General features: G+C 41.2%; 1 protein-coding gene across 4 annotated transcripts in view; it reads left to right on the top strand.

The window, feature by feature from the left end:
• Positions 1 to 16357, top strand: part of GRIA1 (glutamate ionotropic receptor AMPA type subunit 1) — a 322608-nt gene that overhangs the window by 165007 nt on the left and 141244 nt on the right. For 3 of the 4 annotated variants that reach the window (XM_062189704.1, XM_062189703.1, XM_062189702.1), the window contains exons 3-4: positions 5597 to 5836; positions 11604 to 11788. In XM_062189704.1, the coding sequence (XP_062045688.1) occupies positions 5597 to 5836; positions 11604 to 11788 (425 nt within the window). The remainder of the gene's footprint in view (positions 1 to 5596; positions 5837 to 11603; positions 11789 to 16357) is intronic. The other variant, XM_062189705.1, reaches the window with a different exon arrangement.

Below are 16357 nucleotides of genomic sequence, written 5' to 3'. Positions count from 1 at the left end.
CTGCAGCTGACTCATGTGCCAAGATTGTTTCTTTCCAACATTGTGGAGGGAGGAGGCGGCGTATCACAGATGTGAAGAGCTCAAGCCCTGTAGTGAGAGTGGTGGAGCTCAGACCTCAGTTTTGCCTCATACTGGCCCTGGGCCTTGCTTCTCCAATTTGTAATATACCTCATGGGATGAAAAGAGTTAACTGCAGGGATGCATCCATAGCATGGTATGTGGCATTTCATAATAGCTCAAATGTCAGCTTTTAATTATTGCTGTCAGAAGGCATTCTATACACCACTGCTTCTTTAAATGGAGGCTATCACACAGTGTCCAGCCTACCCTGGTTCAACATCAGCATCATGATTAGGGCAAGCATTTAAACTAGGCATCCACATTTCCTATCAGGGTACCTGGGTTTTGACACCAGCTACTGACCCCAATTTTGCTAATGCAGACCCTGAGATGCAGACTTAAAGTGGCTGGGTTCCTGCCATTCATGTGGGAGATTTGGATGGAGTTCCTAGCTCACAGATTTGGTCTGGCCCAACCGTGGCCACTGTGGGCATTTGAAGAGTGAACCAGTGAATGGGAGCATTCTTTCCTTTTCTCTGTCTCTCATTCTCTACCTCACAAACTGAATTTTCTTTTATTTTTTAAGCATCCTAATTTTGCTTTTTAATATTTTAATTTATTAATTTATAGGGAACATATTTCATTAATTTCATAGATATGATTCCAAGAATACAATTACAATTTCCTCCCTCCCTCTTTTTTTTTGTTTCAAAACTCAGCATGATAAGGGTCTGTGGTTAGACCTATACGTAACACGAGTTCTGAGTGTTTCTGAGTGCCCTCACGTCTCCCTTCCTGCTCACTGTGTGGCTCTCCACCCCAGCTGCCTATCAGAGTCACCTCATTTCATCTAATCTCTACCAGGCAACTAATTCACATGGCAGGTTAAGAATTGTCTCTTAAATAAAACTTGAGGCTCCAAATGCATCTAGATTTAACCCTGGGATTTTGCTCCAGTAGAAGCCATGAACTCAGAGGATCGCCTGCTTTCTGTGATCAAAAAAAAGTATACTGGAGGTCTACAAGCTTGACCAGCACATAACTGAAGTACTATTGAATCAGTAAACATTTTCGAATCAATTAGACTAGAATCTACAATGCTGGGGGTGAAAAGTGCACTAAACATCATGGGCTGTAAGCCCTCATTTTACATATGGGCAACCTGAGGCCCAAGAGAGTGTGGGATTTCAGCAAGATCACACTCTGGTGATTAAACTGAAAAGAGAATCCTCTGGGATTTCTGGCATCTAATCCAGTACTTTTTCTATAGAACAAGCTGATTTCTGTTTGAATATTTATTATGACTGATTCCAAGAAATGCCTTACAATTAATAATTATATTTCTCAACATTTAGCCCTTTATTGCCCTCCCCCAGACCTTGGGCCTCCAGAATCAATCAACCAACCTCTCTCTCTTTATCTCTCTCCCTGCCCCCTAGTCAGATTTAGCTGAATGAGGGAACAACTTAAGGTCAGACTGTACACAACTCTGGAGGACAAAGATTGTACCCAAGTAAATCCAAGCCAAAACTCTCTCACCTTCAGGGAATAAAATGTCCAGTTTAAGAAAGAAAACTTTGCAGATGGGAAAAATAGGGAGATAATTTGAGAGGGAAAAACATCCTGGCCTCCTATGTGTCTATGATTAGATCATGTCTACCTGCTCCCATTTCTTCCACCGCCATACCACCCTTTCCCTCCTCTGCTTTTAATGTCCTAGCAAGAAAGACCACCCATGAGAGCCCCAGAGGCTCAACTATATGTGTGGAACCAGGTAGATGACATGCAGGAATAGATCTAGAATGTAAGATTTATATCCAGCAGGATAATATTTCATTGCAGCAAAGGGAGAGAAGAGATCCTAAAAATACCATGGAGAGCATATTATAATATTTTAATGGGATTTATGTGCTCCCCATATGCACTTCCCCCTGTAAGATGGATTGTGAGTTTTGACAAATCTATATTTAACACAGTTAGAATAATATACAATGTATGCTACCTGGTAGAGAAATTCATATTTCTGAAAATCCTGATTCCAGTAATTATAATAGACATTTAAAGACAGTGCTTATTGTGGGCTGTGAATGGATACAATGTCCTCATTAGGAGGAAAGAGAAAGTAGTGCAGGTAGTAGAGGATAAATAACTGCTATGAAAGACAGCTACCCAAGACAAAAGAGCAGGATGCCCAGGGTGACCCAACAGTCATCTAGGTGTGGGCCCAGCTCCTCCTCATCCCCTGAACAGGTCATGTGACCCTCTCATCAAGCATTCATTAAATATTTATTAAGCATCCACCATGTCCCTGCATTCCTGCCAGCTTTGGGAGTTTATATTGATCTAAGTGGGCACAGATATCCAAGAAAATTATTTCAGACAATTATGATTAAAATATGAGAAGTAAGACAGGGTGAATTAACAGAGACTCCCAGGCGATGAAGGGAAGGAAGCTGAGGTCATTGTTTAGAAAAGGCAATGAAGGAAGGCCCACTTAAGGAGGTGAGACTTCAGCTCAGACCTAACTGCTAAAAAGGCATGGTCTTTGCAAAGATGTAAGAGCAGAGAATTGTGGGCAGGAAGGGATCAGCCAGTGCAATCTCCCAGGCAGAATGAGCTCATAGTCTTGAGACACAGGGAAGGGCAGCAAGGCCAAAGCAGAGAGCAAGAAGAGTATGTAAGGTGGCTTAGTTCAGTGGAACAAGCCATTCACTTCTGTGTCAGGGTCAGGTTATACTTTTCCTGTGAAAATAAGACTGCTTTTTAGAGGTTTTGTATGAGGGAGGGAAATAATGTGTTTTTGTTTGCTCTTTTTTTGTTCCTTTGATTCCTTTGGCTTCTGTGTAGAATTGCTTTTGTCACTGAAAACCAAGTCCATAAAACTCAAGGCCATGAGTCCTACCTTTAGATGCCAGGAGGGCTGTGGCACAGATGAAGAGCAGCTATTCCATGACGTTCTGGTTCAAAGAACAGTCTCCCAGTGGACCAGGCACTTCAAGTATTGAGCATCCTGTAATTGGAAGTACACAAGCAGATGTTAATGATCACCTTGCATATTTCCAAAAATGGTATGTCCATTTTTAGGCAGAACTTGACAGGTGACTTGGGTAATCCAGTTGCAATCTTAATTAAGAGACAATGTTCTGCCGGTGCCGCAGCTCACTAGGCTAATCCTCCACCTGTGGCGCCGGTACTCCGGGTTCTAGTCCCCGTTGGGGCGTCGGTCCTGTCCCGGTTGCTCCTCTTCCAGGCCAGCTCTCTGCTGTGTCCCGGGAGTGCAGTGGAGGATGGCCCAAGTGCTTGGGCCGTGCACATGCAGACCAGGAGGAGGCACCTGGCTCCTGGCTTTGAATCAGCACAGTGCCAGCCATAGTGGCCATTTGGGGGTGAACCAACGGAAGGAAGACATTTTTCTCTGTCTCTCGCACTGTCTAACTCCACCTGTCCAAAAAAAATATAAAAAGAGACAATGTTCTTTCAAGCCCTGTCTCTAGGAAAGGAAAGAGAACAGAGACTCATGGAACACAATTGGGCACCACTGATATTGTATTCTTTAGTGCAGCATGGCCTAAAGGATCTTCAAATCTTAACAATACCCACCAAAAAAGGGTCATGAGAGCAAAAAGATTTGACAAAATCTGAGACAAAATCCAACAGGATGCTTCATAATCTTTTACAGAGCTGGTGTGCAGTAGGAAACCACAAGTTGAAAACACAGTGTACAATACTTCACAAGTGTTTTTGATCAATCAAAAAAAAGCATTTTCTTTCTCTTTTTATTTTTTTAATTTTATTTTAAAATATTTCAAATAAAACAGAATAGAGTTCAATGAGCACACATAGATTTAACTATATTTAACATAATCATTTCAAATGTAAATATTGTAGACACATGCAAACTATTTTTCTTGATAGTAGGAATATTGATCCTACATAATGTGAGGTTCATGACAAGATTTATAAAGTGAGGAAGCAAGGGTGCATTATTTAAGGGGTGTTTTTTTTGACAGGCAGAGTGGACAGTGAGAGAGAGAGACAGAGAGAAAGGTCTTCCTTTGCCATTGGTTCACCCTCCAATGGCTGCTGCGGCCGGCGCACCGCGCTGATCCGAAGCCAGGAGCCAGGTGCTTCTCCTGGTGTTATTCAGTGAAGACAATGTTTATAATATCTAAACAGCGAAAATGGGGGCTCTACACATTTTTAAGCTATGTATATAACTTCCATATATAAGAGAAAACATGTGAAACGGTGCCTTCTGTCTGGAAGAAGCCTTTTCTTTTTAAAAGAGCAGCTCACAGGACTGATGTTTAATGGGACTTATCTGAGCAATGCTCACATTATACAATCTGAGAAACCATATAGCAAGGAAATGTGGAGTCATGGTATTAAGTGATGTGATAAAGAGAGCAGAGGACTAGAGAGAATTAACTTTTTAATCTTAGAAGAAAAAAAGTAATAATACCTAAATCACAAGGTTGTGATGAGGACCAAATAGCCTCACAGATGTAAAAGGACTGTACAGCACTCTAGAATACTGACTTTGAGGAAGATAACTGACCCTCTCATTTCATTTGAAAGTGATGGAGATAGCCTGAGGGTTAATCTCCTGAATAGACAAAGACTGTGAACTCTCATTTGAAAATGAAGTTTAGGAGCTAATTGACTTAGAGTTTGATCCTATGACCTTGGACTTATTAGTACTATATTCTAACCAACAGTATAATCAACCATAAACCAGAACTGGGAATCGCACTTGGACACTACAAAATGCATCCTGGTGGAATGTTCATACAACTACACTTTATCTATGGCTGATACATGGGGGGGGGGCACATAAAAAATCAGTGAGCAAGAAGTACAAACAAAATGAACATCAGCAGAGAAATGTACACTGAGAGCTAAGGGCTAGCTGGGAAAATCAACACTTGTTTTCTTAAACATGTCTAAGCAGTAATAGTAGGCAGGAATCTTTCTTCTTGTAGCATTTTGTACTCCTTGAAGTAATAGAAAATGTAATGGAAAAATCACTAGATTAAAAGTCAAGATACCTGCCCCAGTCAAATATATCCAAGCTATGCCACCTTGAACGTGTCCATTAATCTCATGAGCCTTGGATTTTCTCATTTAAAAAATTATCAGGTCATCTTTTTCTTATCTTTACAGAATCAATGTAGAGACAAAGTGAGACAATATACAGAAATGTTTTGTATACATGGCTACCATAATACCCTTGACAACAGATGGATTGGAAGTGGGATGGATAGGACAGATGGACTGGATAGATGGGAAAGATAGTATACAGCCATACCACCCTGAACGCGCCCGATCTCGTCAGATGGGAAAGATAAAAAGAATGGATGTGTACCTGGATGAAAAGATGGCTAGTTTGGTTGGTTAGATAGATAGGTGGCTAAATGATGGATGGATGGATGTGTGATGGGTTGGATGAAAAAACTAGTGAATTAATTTGTTTTGGAACAATCTGATAGCTTATTCACAGCATCTTCTATCCAGTAATCTTTCTCTTCTCTTCTAGTCTGTTCTCAGTTCTCCAAAGGAGTCTATGCCATCTTTGGGTTTTATGAACGGAGGACTGTCAACATGCTGACCTCCTTCTGTGGGGCCCTTCACGTCTGCTTCATTACGCCCAGCTTTCCTGTTGACACATCCAATCAGTTTGTCCTTCAGCTGCGCCCTGAACTGCAGGATGCCCTCATCAGCATCATTGACCATTACAAGTGGCAGAAATTTGTCTACATTTATGATGCGGACCGGGGTAAGCCAAGGGTTACAACAGAGAGACTGTTGATGGATGAAGAGAAAACGGCCAGCAGGAAGTATGATGTCTTACTGCCTTGCTGAAAAGCATGAGGAAATGATTTTTAAAATTATTTATTTCTGTGGACTAATTTCTTGGTAGCTAATCCCTAATTCACAGTATGAAAACACACCCTTTGAGAGAGTAATCCTCTTAATGCACCATGTCACTCTGTAGCTCACCAAGCTTCCATGACTCCAGAGTTCGGACTCAATATCCAAATCTCAGATGAATAGCTCCCTGCTCACAGCATGGTTATTAAGAGTATAGTCTCTCTCTCCCTCTTTCTCTCTCCCTCCCTCCCTCTAAAATAAATAAAAATTTGAAGAAAGTGGTGAGCAGGCATTTGGCCTAGCAGTTAAGATACCCATTTCCCATATCAGATTGCCTAGGTTCAATTCCTGCCTCTGATCTTCATTCCAGCTTCCTACTAATGCAAACCTGAGTGGCAGCCATGATGATTCAGGTAGTTACCTCCCTACCGCCTCTGAGGGAAACCTGGATTGAGTTTGCATCCTCCATGTTCAGCCCAGCCCCAAACCAACCATTGTTGGCATTTGGAAACTGAGTGAATAAGATGTCTGTCTTTCCCTCTCCTTCTCTCTCAAATAAATTAATAATGGACTCTGGAGTCAGACAAGCTTGAGTCAAAATTCTAGGTTCTGTTCTCTCCAGCTGTTTGACTTTGGGCACACTCTATTTTTTTATTTTTTTAAATTATTTTATTTATTTATTTGAGAAGTAGAGTTACAGACAGAGAGAAGGAGAGTCAGAGAAGTCTTCCATCCCCTGGTTCACTTTCCAGATGGCCGTGATGCCTGGAGCTGAGCCAATCCAAAGTCAGGAGCTAGGAGCTACTTCTGGGTCTCCCAAGTGGGTGCTGGGGCCCAAAGACTTGGGCCATCTTTCACAGCTTTCTCAGGCCACAAGCAGAGAGCTGGATTGGAAGAAGAGCAGCTGGGACAGGAAATGATGCCCATATAGAATGCTGGTGCCACAGGTGGAGGCTTAGCCTACCACATCACAGTACCAGCCACGGGCACACTCTCAATACTTGTGTTTCACCATTTATGTAAAAGGGATATTCTTTAATTTAAAATAACCTCTATCTCATTTAGGTGTCATGAAGATTAAATGACACAATTGGTAAAAGGGGCTTGTTCACTGCTGGCAGTATAGTAAATGCTCAATATCCTTCATTTTTGTTCACTGGTTTCATGCTCATCACCACTACCACCACCACCACCACCACCACCACCACCACCACCACCTCCACCACAGCATCATACTTCCTCTCAGTGCTTTCTGCCTCTTGCATTTTACATCATATTTTCCAAATGTCTCCTAATTTTCTTTTTTTTTTATTTTTATTTTTTATTTTTTTATTTTTGACAGGCAGAGTGGACAGTGAGAGAGAGAGACAGAGAGAAAGGTCTTCCTTTGCCGTTGGTTCACTCTCCAATGGCCGCCGCGGTAGGCGCGCTGCGGCCAGCGCACCGCGCCGATCCGATGGCAGGAGCCAGGTGCTTCTCCTGGTCTCCCATGGGGTGCAGGGCCCAAGCACTTGGGCCATCCTCCACTGCACTCCCTGGCCACAGCAGAGAGCTGGCCTGGAAGAGGGGCAACCGGGACAGGATCGGTGCCCCGACCGGGACTAGAACCCGGTGTGCCGGCGCCGCAAGGCGGAGGATTAGCCTAGTGAGCCGCGGCGCCGGCAAATGTCTCCTAATTTTCTTCTCTCTATTTTTGTTCATGGCATCCCCATTTTCTGGAATTCATTTACCTTCTCAAATCTATGTATGTAAATTCTTCCTCTCTTCCGCAATCTGTTCAAATACCACTCTTTATCTCCTACTCCTCTGGATGGAAATTGTTTTCCTTTCTCTAACCTCTATGGTGGTTGTCTCGTACTATCACACCCTCTCACTGTATACTAAAGAGTGCTGGAAGAATTTTGTCATTATTAGTGGAAATAAATAAATAAATGAGTCATGCAACCCCTGTGTTCTCACTGACATGGCTGCTTGCAGGGACTCTTGGAAGATTCTGAGTAGAAGACTAGCATGCGAAAATGACTTTTCAGGCAGAATTAGGAAAGTGTTATTCGGGTGGAAAGGAGTTGGCAGAGGAAGAAACTAGAAATCACCCTGTTTTCTTTGATTCTTGTCTTCCAACCTCTATTTTGATGATTTCCCTTCTCTGACAGCAGCCAGTAAGGGATCTCTTGGAGAAGGTTCATTGTAGGACGCCTTTTTAGTCTAATACACAATGAAGGCTAGAAGTCGCACTGTCAGAAAAAGCCAACTTTGTTTATGAAAGATCACCTCTGGGGTGACCACGTTCTCCAAAGGGGTCATCCAACTGAGAACTCAACTCCCAGAACTCTGCCATTTGGTTTGTGTATGACCTTGGATCAATAACTAAATCTCTTGCAATCATCATTTCCACATCTGTAAAATAAGGATAATAATAGTATTTGCCTTCCTGGATTAACTGAATTAAAGAGAGGAAAGGTAGTAACACTGGACCAAACAGTAAATTTTAAGCAAAAGCGAAGCTTAAACACACTAAAAAAATTGTCCTGAAAATGAATAAAGAGAGAAAACATCAACATCATAGATTCAATCTGTAGGTGATTCTTGAGATACTGTATTATTCTCTATAGAGGGATTAGTAGAAGTGTTACTGGGCCTTCAAAATGATTTACCTACCAAAGAATGGTTAATAATGCAAAAATGCAGTCAGTGCCGTGGTGTAGTGTGTTAATCCACTGCTCTGATGCTGGCATCCCATACTGGAGTGGCAATTCAAGTCTGAATAACTCTCACTCTCTCTTTCAAATAAATAAATACATATTTAAAACAAAATAAGGATTTGTGATAGACAGCATTATAACCTTACTATCATTCCCAAAGATGCTCATGCCCTAATCCCTGGAACCTACAAATATGCTTATGTCATGTGGCTGAGGGTAACTGAGATTATAGACAAAAAATTATAGACAAAAAATTGAGGTTGGTAATTCACTGGCCTTAAACAGGGAGATTATACTAGATTATTCAGATAGCTATAATATAATCATTAAGGTCCTTATGCGTGGAAGCTGGAGACAAGAAGAGTCAGTGTCAGAGTGGTACAATATAAAAAACCTCTCAGCCAGCATTGCTAGCTTTGAAAAGGGAAGGGACCACCATCTAAGGAATGCAGGCAGCCTCGAGAAGCTGGAAAGGAAAGAAAATGGATTTTTTCCTCTGATTTTAATCCAGGGAGACCTATATCAAATTAATAGTGCTACTGGGACTCAGGAATGTTAAGATGGACTCCAGAAGTAGAAGATGATAATTTTGTGTTGTTGTAAGCCACTAAATGGGTAGTCATTCATTACAATAGCAATAGGAGGGGACCAGCACTGTGGCAGAGTGGGTTAAATAGGCACCTAGTAAGCCAGCATCCCATATTGGCACCAGTTTGAGTCCCAGCTACTCCACTTCCAATCCAGCTCCCTACTAATGTTCCTGAGATAACAATAGAAGATGCCCAAGAGTTTGGGCGCTGTCACCCACATGGGCAATCTGGATAGAGTTCCAGGCTCTTGGCTTTGGCCTGGTCCAGCATTGGCCACTGTGGCCACTTGGGGAGTGAACCAGGAGATGGAAGCTGAGTGTGTGTGTGTGTGTGTGTGTCTCCCTCTGTTCCTATAGCTCTGTCTTTCAAATGAATAAATAAATCTTATTTTAAAAAACAACAGCAGGCCAGCACCACAGCTCAATAGGCTAATCCTCTGCCTGTGGCGCTGGCACACTGGGTTCTAGTCCCGGTCAGGCGCCGGCTTCTGTCCCAGTTGTTCCTCTTCCAGTCCAGCTCTCTGCTATGGCCCGGGAGTGCAGGGGAGTATGGCCCAAGTCCTTGGGCCCTGCACCCACATGGGAGACCGGGAGAAGCACCTAGCTTCTGGCTTCGGATTGGCACAGCACGCTGGCTGTAGAGACCATTAGGGGGTGAACCAACGGAAAAGGAAGACCTTTCTCTCTGTCTCTCTCTCTCACTGTCCACTCTGCCTGTCAAAAAAAAAAAAAAAAACAAAAACAAAAACAAAAAAAATCAACAAACAGCAATAGGAGGCTAACCTACGACCTAAGTCTCAAAGATAAAACATGATGCTGTACTGAGTAATGAGCTTCTCTACATATTTAGTTACAAAGCAGAGGAGAGTAGTTTAATTCAGTACATATTTATTGAACACTTCATGTGTGAGAGACAATTCATTTGGCATTGAGGATATATTGAACATACACAAATTTGATAGTTATTAGATGTCTATTTAGAAGTCAGGCTGATATATTTAGTAGGAAATTACTGAATGCCCATGGAAATAACAGTTAACATTATCAACTATGTATCAGATAATGGAATAATGTCCAGTATATATAATGAACTCAATAAAAACTCAACAAAAAAACAGAACAAACAATCTTATGGGCCAAATGAACAGGCATTTTTTGGGAGGATAAACTACAAATAGCCAATAGGCACATGAAAAGATGCTCAGGATCACTAGCCATAAGAGAAATGCAAACAAAAGCCACAACACAGTTTTACCTCACCCTAGTTAGAATGACTACATCTAAAAATCCCAAAATAATAAATTCTGGGGAGGTTGTGGAGAAAAAGGCACACTAGTACACTGCTGATGGGAATGTAAACTTGTAGAATCATTATGGAAGACAGTATGGAGAATGCTCAGACATCTGAAAATAGAACTTATATATGACCCAGCCATGCCACTCCTGGGAATTTACTCAAAGGGTATGAAATCATCATATGAAAGAGTTCTCTGTGTCCCCATTTTAATAGCAGCTCAATTCACAATAGTTAAGATATGGAATCAACCCAGATGTCCATCAACTGGTGACTGGATAAAGGAAATATACAATGAAATACTACTCAGCCATAAAAAATAATGAAATCCTGTCTTTTGCAGCAAAGTGGATGGCATTGGAAACCAGGATGTGTAGTGAGATAAGCTGATCCCCAAAAGGAAAATATCATGTTTTCTCTGATTTGTGGTAGCTAATATATAAAGTACAAAAAAAAAAAAAAAGTACGTGAGTGAAATTGACATCTTGAGATTTGCTTATAGCCCTTGTCTATAGTCCTGAGTATCAGTGATCTTTCCATTTCTATTTGTAAAGATCTTTATTTAGCAAAATAGGAAACAAAGAAAGAGGGAAGTTAGGAGGGAGGTAGGAGGGAGTGTATATCATTATGTTCTTAAAACTATATATACAAAATACATGAAATCTGTTCTCTTTGTATAATTTATTTTAATCTCTGTGGGTATCAGACTTTGCTGTGTATCATGCATTACTATTTAATCCTCATACTACCCTTGTAAGGTGAATCTTTACCTCTGAAAAAATTAAAGTTTGGAGAGGCAAATCCATCTGTTCAAGGTCATTTTGCCGGTATGTAGGATATGAGCCTCAGATGATGTATTTAATCACTAATTCGACTGCCTACTCTGTTCTGAGAACAGAAACACAAAAGAAACCACATGCCTGCCCTCACAGAATTCAGACATGGACAGTCAGAGAAAGCTGGAGCTGAGCCGAGTGGAGGAGCAGGCTTGAAGGCTGACAGGGGAGGTGCGTGCCCACTGAAAGTGGACGGTGCCTTTGCATCTCCTAATTGTCTGGTTTCTCTGTCCTACTTGCCCAACTCCCAGGCTTGTCGGTCCTACAGAAAGTCCTGGACACAGCGGCTGAGAAGAACTGGCAGGTGACCGCAGTCAACATTTTGACCACCACAGAGGAGGGCTACCGGATGCTCTTTCAAGACCTGGAGAAGAAAAAGGAGCGGCTGGTGGTGGTGGACTGTGAATCAGAACGCCTCAATGCCATCTTGGGCCAGGTAGTGAAGGCACCAAGACCCCTGGTGGCTACGGGGGAAGATTCAGGGAAAGCTGGATGAACTTTGGCCTTGGGAGTTCTAAGGAGGGCTATACAGAGAGTTCTTGATGTAATGAGATTAGATTCTTTCTGTATCACATTCTGCAATTCATAAAATTTAATTCTGGAAGTTTATGCAATAGCATAAATAATGGGACTTCAAAGGATTCTCAGACAGGATGACCAAGATCTCACCTCCAGTTTTTCCCTTTATGGTTGAGTAATAAATGACAGTGCATTTTAAGATTTAAGGAATGTTATTGCATTAGGAACAGGGGTGTCGAGCCAGATTCCTGGGTTTCATTGCAGCCTGGGCCATTCACTGGTGCAGTGCTTGCCATCTCATTTCTTTGGCCTACTAACTTGTTTTAAGAATCCAAGAAAGTAGCAGCTACCTCCCTTTCTACTGTTTCCTTGAGCACCCACATGTCTATGAGAAATCAATTGATTGCACATTCTAAAAACAGGCACTGTAACCTCAATAGTTTTTACCCAGTGTTCTCTGAGCTGCAGCTCCTACGGTATCAGAACAAAAGCATATGCCCACCACAGAATTAGCAAGACTTTGTGCAAATCTCTTGTCTTTCTTAATGCCATTTGTGTATTTCAGGTGAGCTAGCAAGGAAAGAACTTTGCAATCATTTTCTAACAGCACTATATAATAAAAAATGGTAGTTTTAGGTACTTGACAACATGACAAAGCTTGTTAATGGCCCTCAAGTCCCTAGGGTCCCCACAGGGAATCTCAGCACCAGCTCTGCAATCACTCAGAACCTTGAGCAACAAGAAGAGATCTTGAAATTCCTACAGTCTTTAAGGCATTAACTGTATGTGTTCTACTTGAAAATGTGTGGAATTGGCCTCTGCTCTTGGAGTGAGAAATCGTCAAGAATTGTTTCTACTGAGATGAAGCTTTCTGGGCTGAAGTCAGATATTTGAACTCAAGTTTTTAACTCAGGCATGACAGGGCAAAGACATTTGGAACCCAGACTGCTGGAATTCAAATCCCAGTTCTAGTACTACTAGCTTTGTGATCTTGGGTCAGGCTTTTAATCTTGCTATGCGTCAGTTTCCTGAACTGTAATGTGGACATCAACATCACTATCGCTACCATTAGAGAGCTTTCGTGAGGACTTTTAAAAGTCAGTACATGGCAAAGCCTTAGAATAGAACCCCTCTACACCAAGTGATACATGTGTTTCCCATTGTTGCTGTTCTTAGTGCTAACTAGCACAGGCCTCTTAGAGTCATTTCCCTCTTTGGGCATAAGTGTACTCATCTGTAGAACAGAAAAGTGAGCTCTTGTTCAACAAAACTGACAGAAAAAATGAGATGAGCTAAAGGAGGAGAAAGCGCTGACTGATAATGAGATGCTTGCCTTACACTGTTCTGGGGTACTGCCAATAGCCATTGCTATAATTTTTTGAATGCTTACTGTATAGCAGACACTGTGCAAAATCCTTACCATGCATAATTCTATTTCATCTTCACATCAACTCAATACAACAGCATATATCAGTTCTCATATTTTACAACTGAAGGAAAGAGGGATCATATTTGTCCAAAATCTCACATATAGCATAATTAAAAAGTCAGAAGTCAAACCCAACTTAATCTGACTACAGGGCTCAATCTGTTAAAAATACAACTTTCTGCCTCTACTGTCTGTCAACACCTATTCTGTCAGAGGACAAATTTATATTTTATTAGGAAGTGACTTGTTTGTACAGGTACTTTACATTGTGATATACTGACATTATTTTTTAAGCTGTCTCATTTTTGTATCATGAAAAGTAAGAGGAAAGAGTTGACAGGATCTTACAGATCACTTGACTTACTGCTTATGTTAACATTGTATAGAAGAGATGTCTGACAATCAGACTGGCTGAATGATTTGCCTTGAGCTCAGATAACTAGTTAGTGACAATGATGAGCCTACAATCTTAATCAGATTTAAAATCTGACACACTGGACATCAACCTACACCATCTAACACTCAGTATCTAGGATCTTTGCAGCCGAATACAGAATGTTCTGCTCAGCCTAAGGAAGGAGACAGTGACACCAAACTCTAAGTAAGGAATTCACTTCTTATCCCTGGGTCCAGCATCCCAAATAGAATGTAAGCTCTCTGATGGCAGGGATTTTTGTAGTGTTTTCTTGCCTGCTTTATCCATAGTACCTTGAATAATACTTGGCCCCTACAAAGCAATCAATGAAGACTCTAAGAATGATCTCACACAAGTGGATATGGACTGGGTTCTGTAGGTGGCCACTGGCTGAATAAGAGTTTTTAAACTGGAGGGAAATTCATGTTGGGAGGCTTAGAGGGTACATGAGGACTGAGATTCATAGTACAGCTTAGCAGGCTGAGCGAAGGATTCTGAGCCCTACTGGAGATGATGGCACAAAGATGAACACATAATCCCAAATATCCTTAGGAATTATTCTAAAAAATTTGAGGTTTATTCTAAAAATAGTGGGACGATGGTGAAGGCTTATGAGCAGACAATATGGCTATTAGAATATAATACTTTAACAGTATGTAAGACACCAAGTTTTATGATAGTTACTAACTATAGAATGAGTTAGAGATAATCATAGACCAGGACATCCTGGGACCAGTCATCACACCACCTCATTTTATTGTCTTTATGATGTTGCTCACCTGCTTTACTCTTGTTTATTATCTATTTATATATTTACCAACTGGCTCCCAACTAAAATGTCTATAAGCTATGTAAGAGCATACAGAATTCCCCTCACTTGCCCATAGCTGTCTCCAGCACCTGTTCATAGGTTGCTCTCCAGTCTAGGACTATGTTCATTAAATATGTGTTGAGTGGATTAACTAATCATAGATGATTTTGTGGAGGAAATGAGATTGCAGCTCCATCATAAAGAACATGATTAATTAGAGATAATGAGGGAGGCCATTCGACACAAAGATTGTGAATGAAGGCAACCCAGTGAAATGAGTTTTGAGTAATGGGGTCAATGAAGTGATGGGCCCCATGTGAAACTGTAAATGACATTCAGAACTCCATTCTCAGTTTGTGCCTTCAGCTATTGGTCTGTTCATTACGGGTATCCTCCCAGGGAAGTGTCATCTCCAGGAGGGTAGGCACTAAGCTCATTCTCTCATGTTGCTAGCAAGGTGCTTCATACATAGTAGAACCTTAATAAATGCTTGTGAAAGGAAGGTGGTAAAGGAGGGGAGGTTGACCAAAAGATAGTTAAGTGACTAGAAGGATGTGAAGGTTGGTGTTAGATTAACTATATGAAATTACCAATTTTTATCAATCAAAAATAAGTGGCTGGCTATTTTCTATGCTTCCTTCTGTACTTTCTACCTCTCTACTGCCTGCATATAGTAGGTTTTGATATATCTTTTATTTGCTGTTCTGTGTTTATTAGAAGCTGAATAGGTTTTTGATAAAGGTATCTCATTGTTGAAAGGGCAGCAAACCATTTGACAAGATGATGAAAAAGTAATGAAGAATTATTAATAAAACTATCATCCCAATAGTACTTGAGTTTTGTGGTCTAGAATTTCACAATCTAACCACTGTTTCAGACCATTCGTTGTGGGCACTTGCATTTAATTATTCCCCACATTAAAAAAATATGTGAGCTGCTATACACATACATCCAATTAAGTAGATGTCTGAATGTGGAATTTAATAACCTTGAAAATTTATTCAGTTAAAGAAGAAGCCCAAGTGCTTCTCATATGTTTTATGTCTCCTTGCAGCAGTACAGGAGGAGAGGCACTGAGCAGGGTATACTAACCCCAATCTGATGATTAAAAAAAAGAAATAGATCAAGTTAATTTGCAGGCTGAGCTAGGGCTAGAACTAAGGTCTGCATTCTAAACTGTTCTTTGCTAGGTAGTGTGTCTGACTGCCCAAGCAAACCTCAAGTTAGTTCATTCTACAAATATTTTTCCTACCTGCAGTAATTAGGCACAGTCAGTGTTCAGGATAGAAGGGTATTTGGGGATCCTGGTTCTTAATTATTAACCATAATCAGGCATCATACAGAAAAGTTTGTAACAGTCAGGTCCCTTTCCTTTGTTGCGACCAGATTACTATGCAATCTGGGTAAATCACTTTCCCTCTTTGGGCCTCAACTTTCCATCTGTTGAGTGAGAACTTGAACCAGCTGACCCTTATACTCCCTTCCGGCATTTGAACTGAGTGATCCATTAATAGCTAAGTACTCAACTGGCTGAGTAAGGAAAACACAAAATTCAGGGAAAGAAAAAACAGTGCCTGTGAGTGGTCCATGCAAGGAATTGAAGGAGTCATCCACCTACCTATGTGACCACCCACCTACACATCCACTCATCCAAGCAGCAGACATTGTGATGACAGTGACACCGAATTCTGACAGCATTAGATCCTCACCGAGGGAAGAATCTCCATAAACGAGGAAAGCTTTATGGAAGGAGAGCAATGAGCACTGCAACTAGGTCTTTGGGGTTATAATATCAACCTCCCTGAAAAGCAATCAAAACTGATCTCAAGTC

This window comes from Lepus europaeus, chromosome 4, assembly GCF_033115175.1.
Source record: "Lepus europaeus isolate LE1 chromosome 4, mLepTim1.pri, whole genome shotgun sequence".
Lineage (NCBI taxonomy): Eukaryota > Metazoa > Chordata > Mammalia > Lagomorpha > Leporidae > Lepus > Lepus europaeus.
The sequence above is the reverse complement of the archived record's forward strand: the minus strand, read 5'-3'. Positions and strand labels throughout refer to the sequence as shown.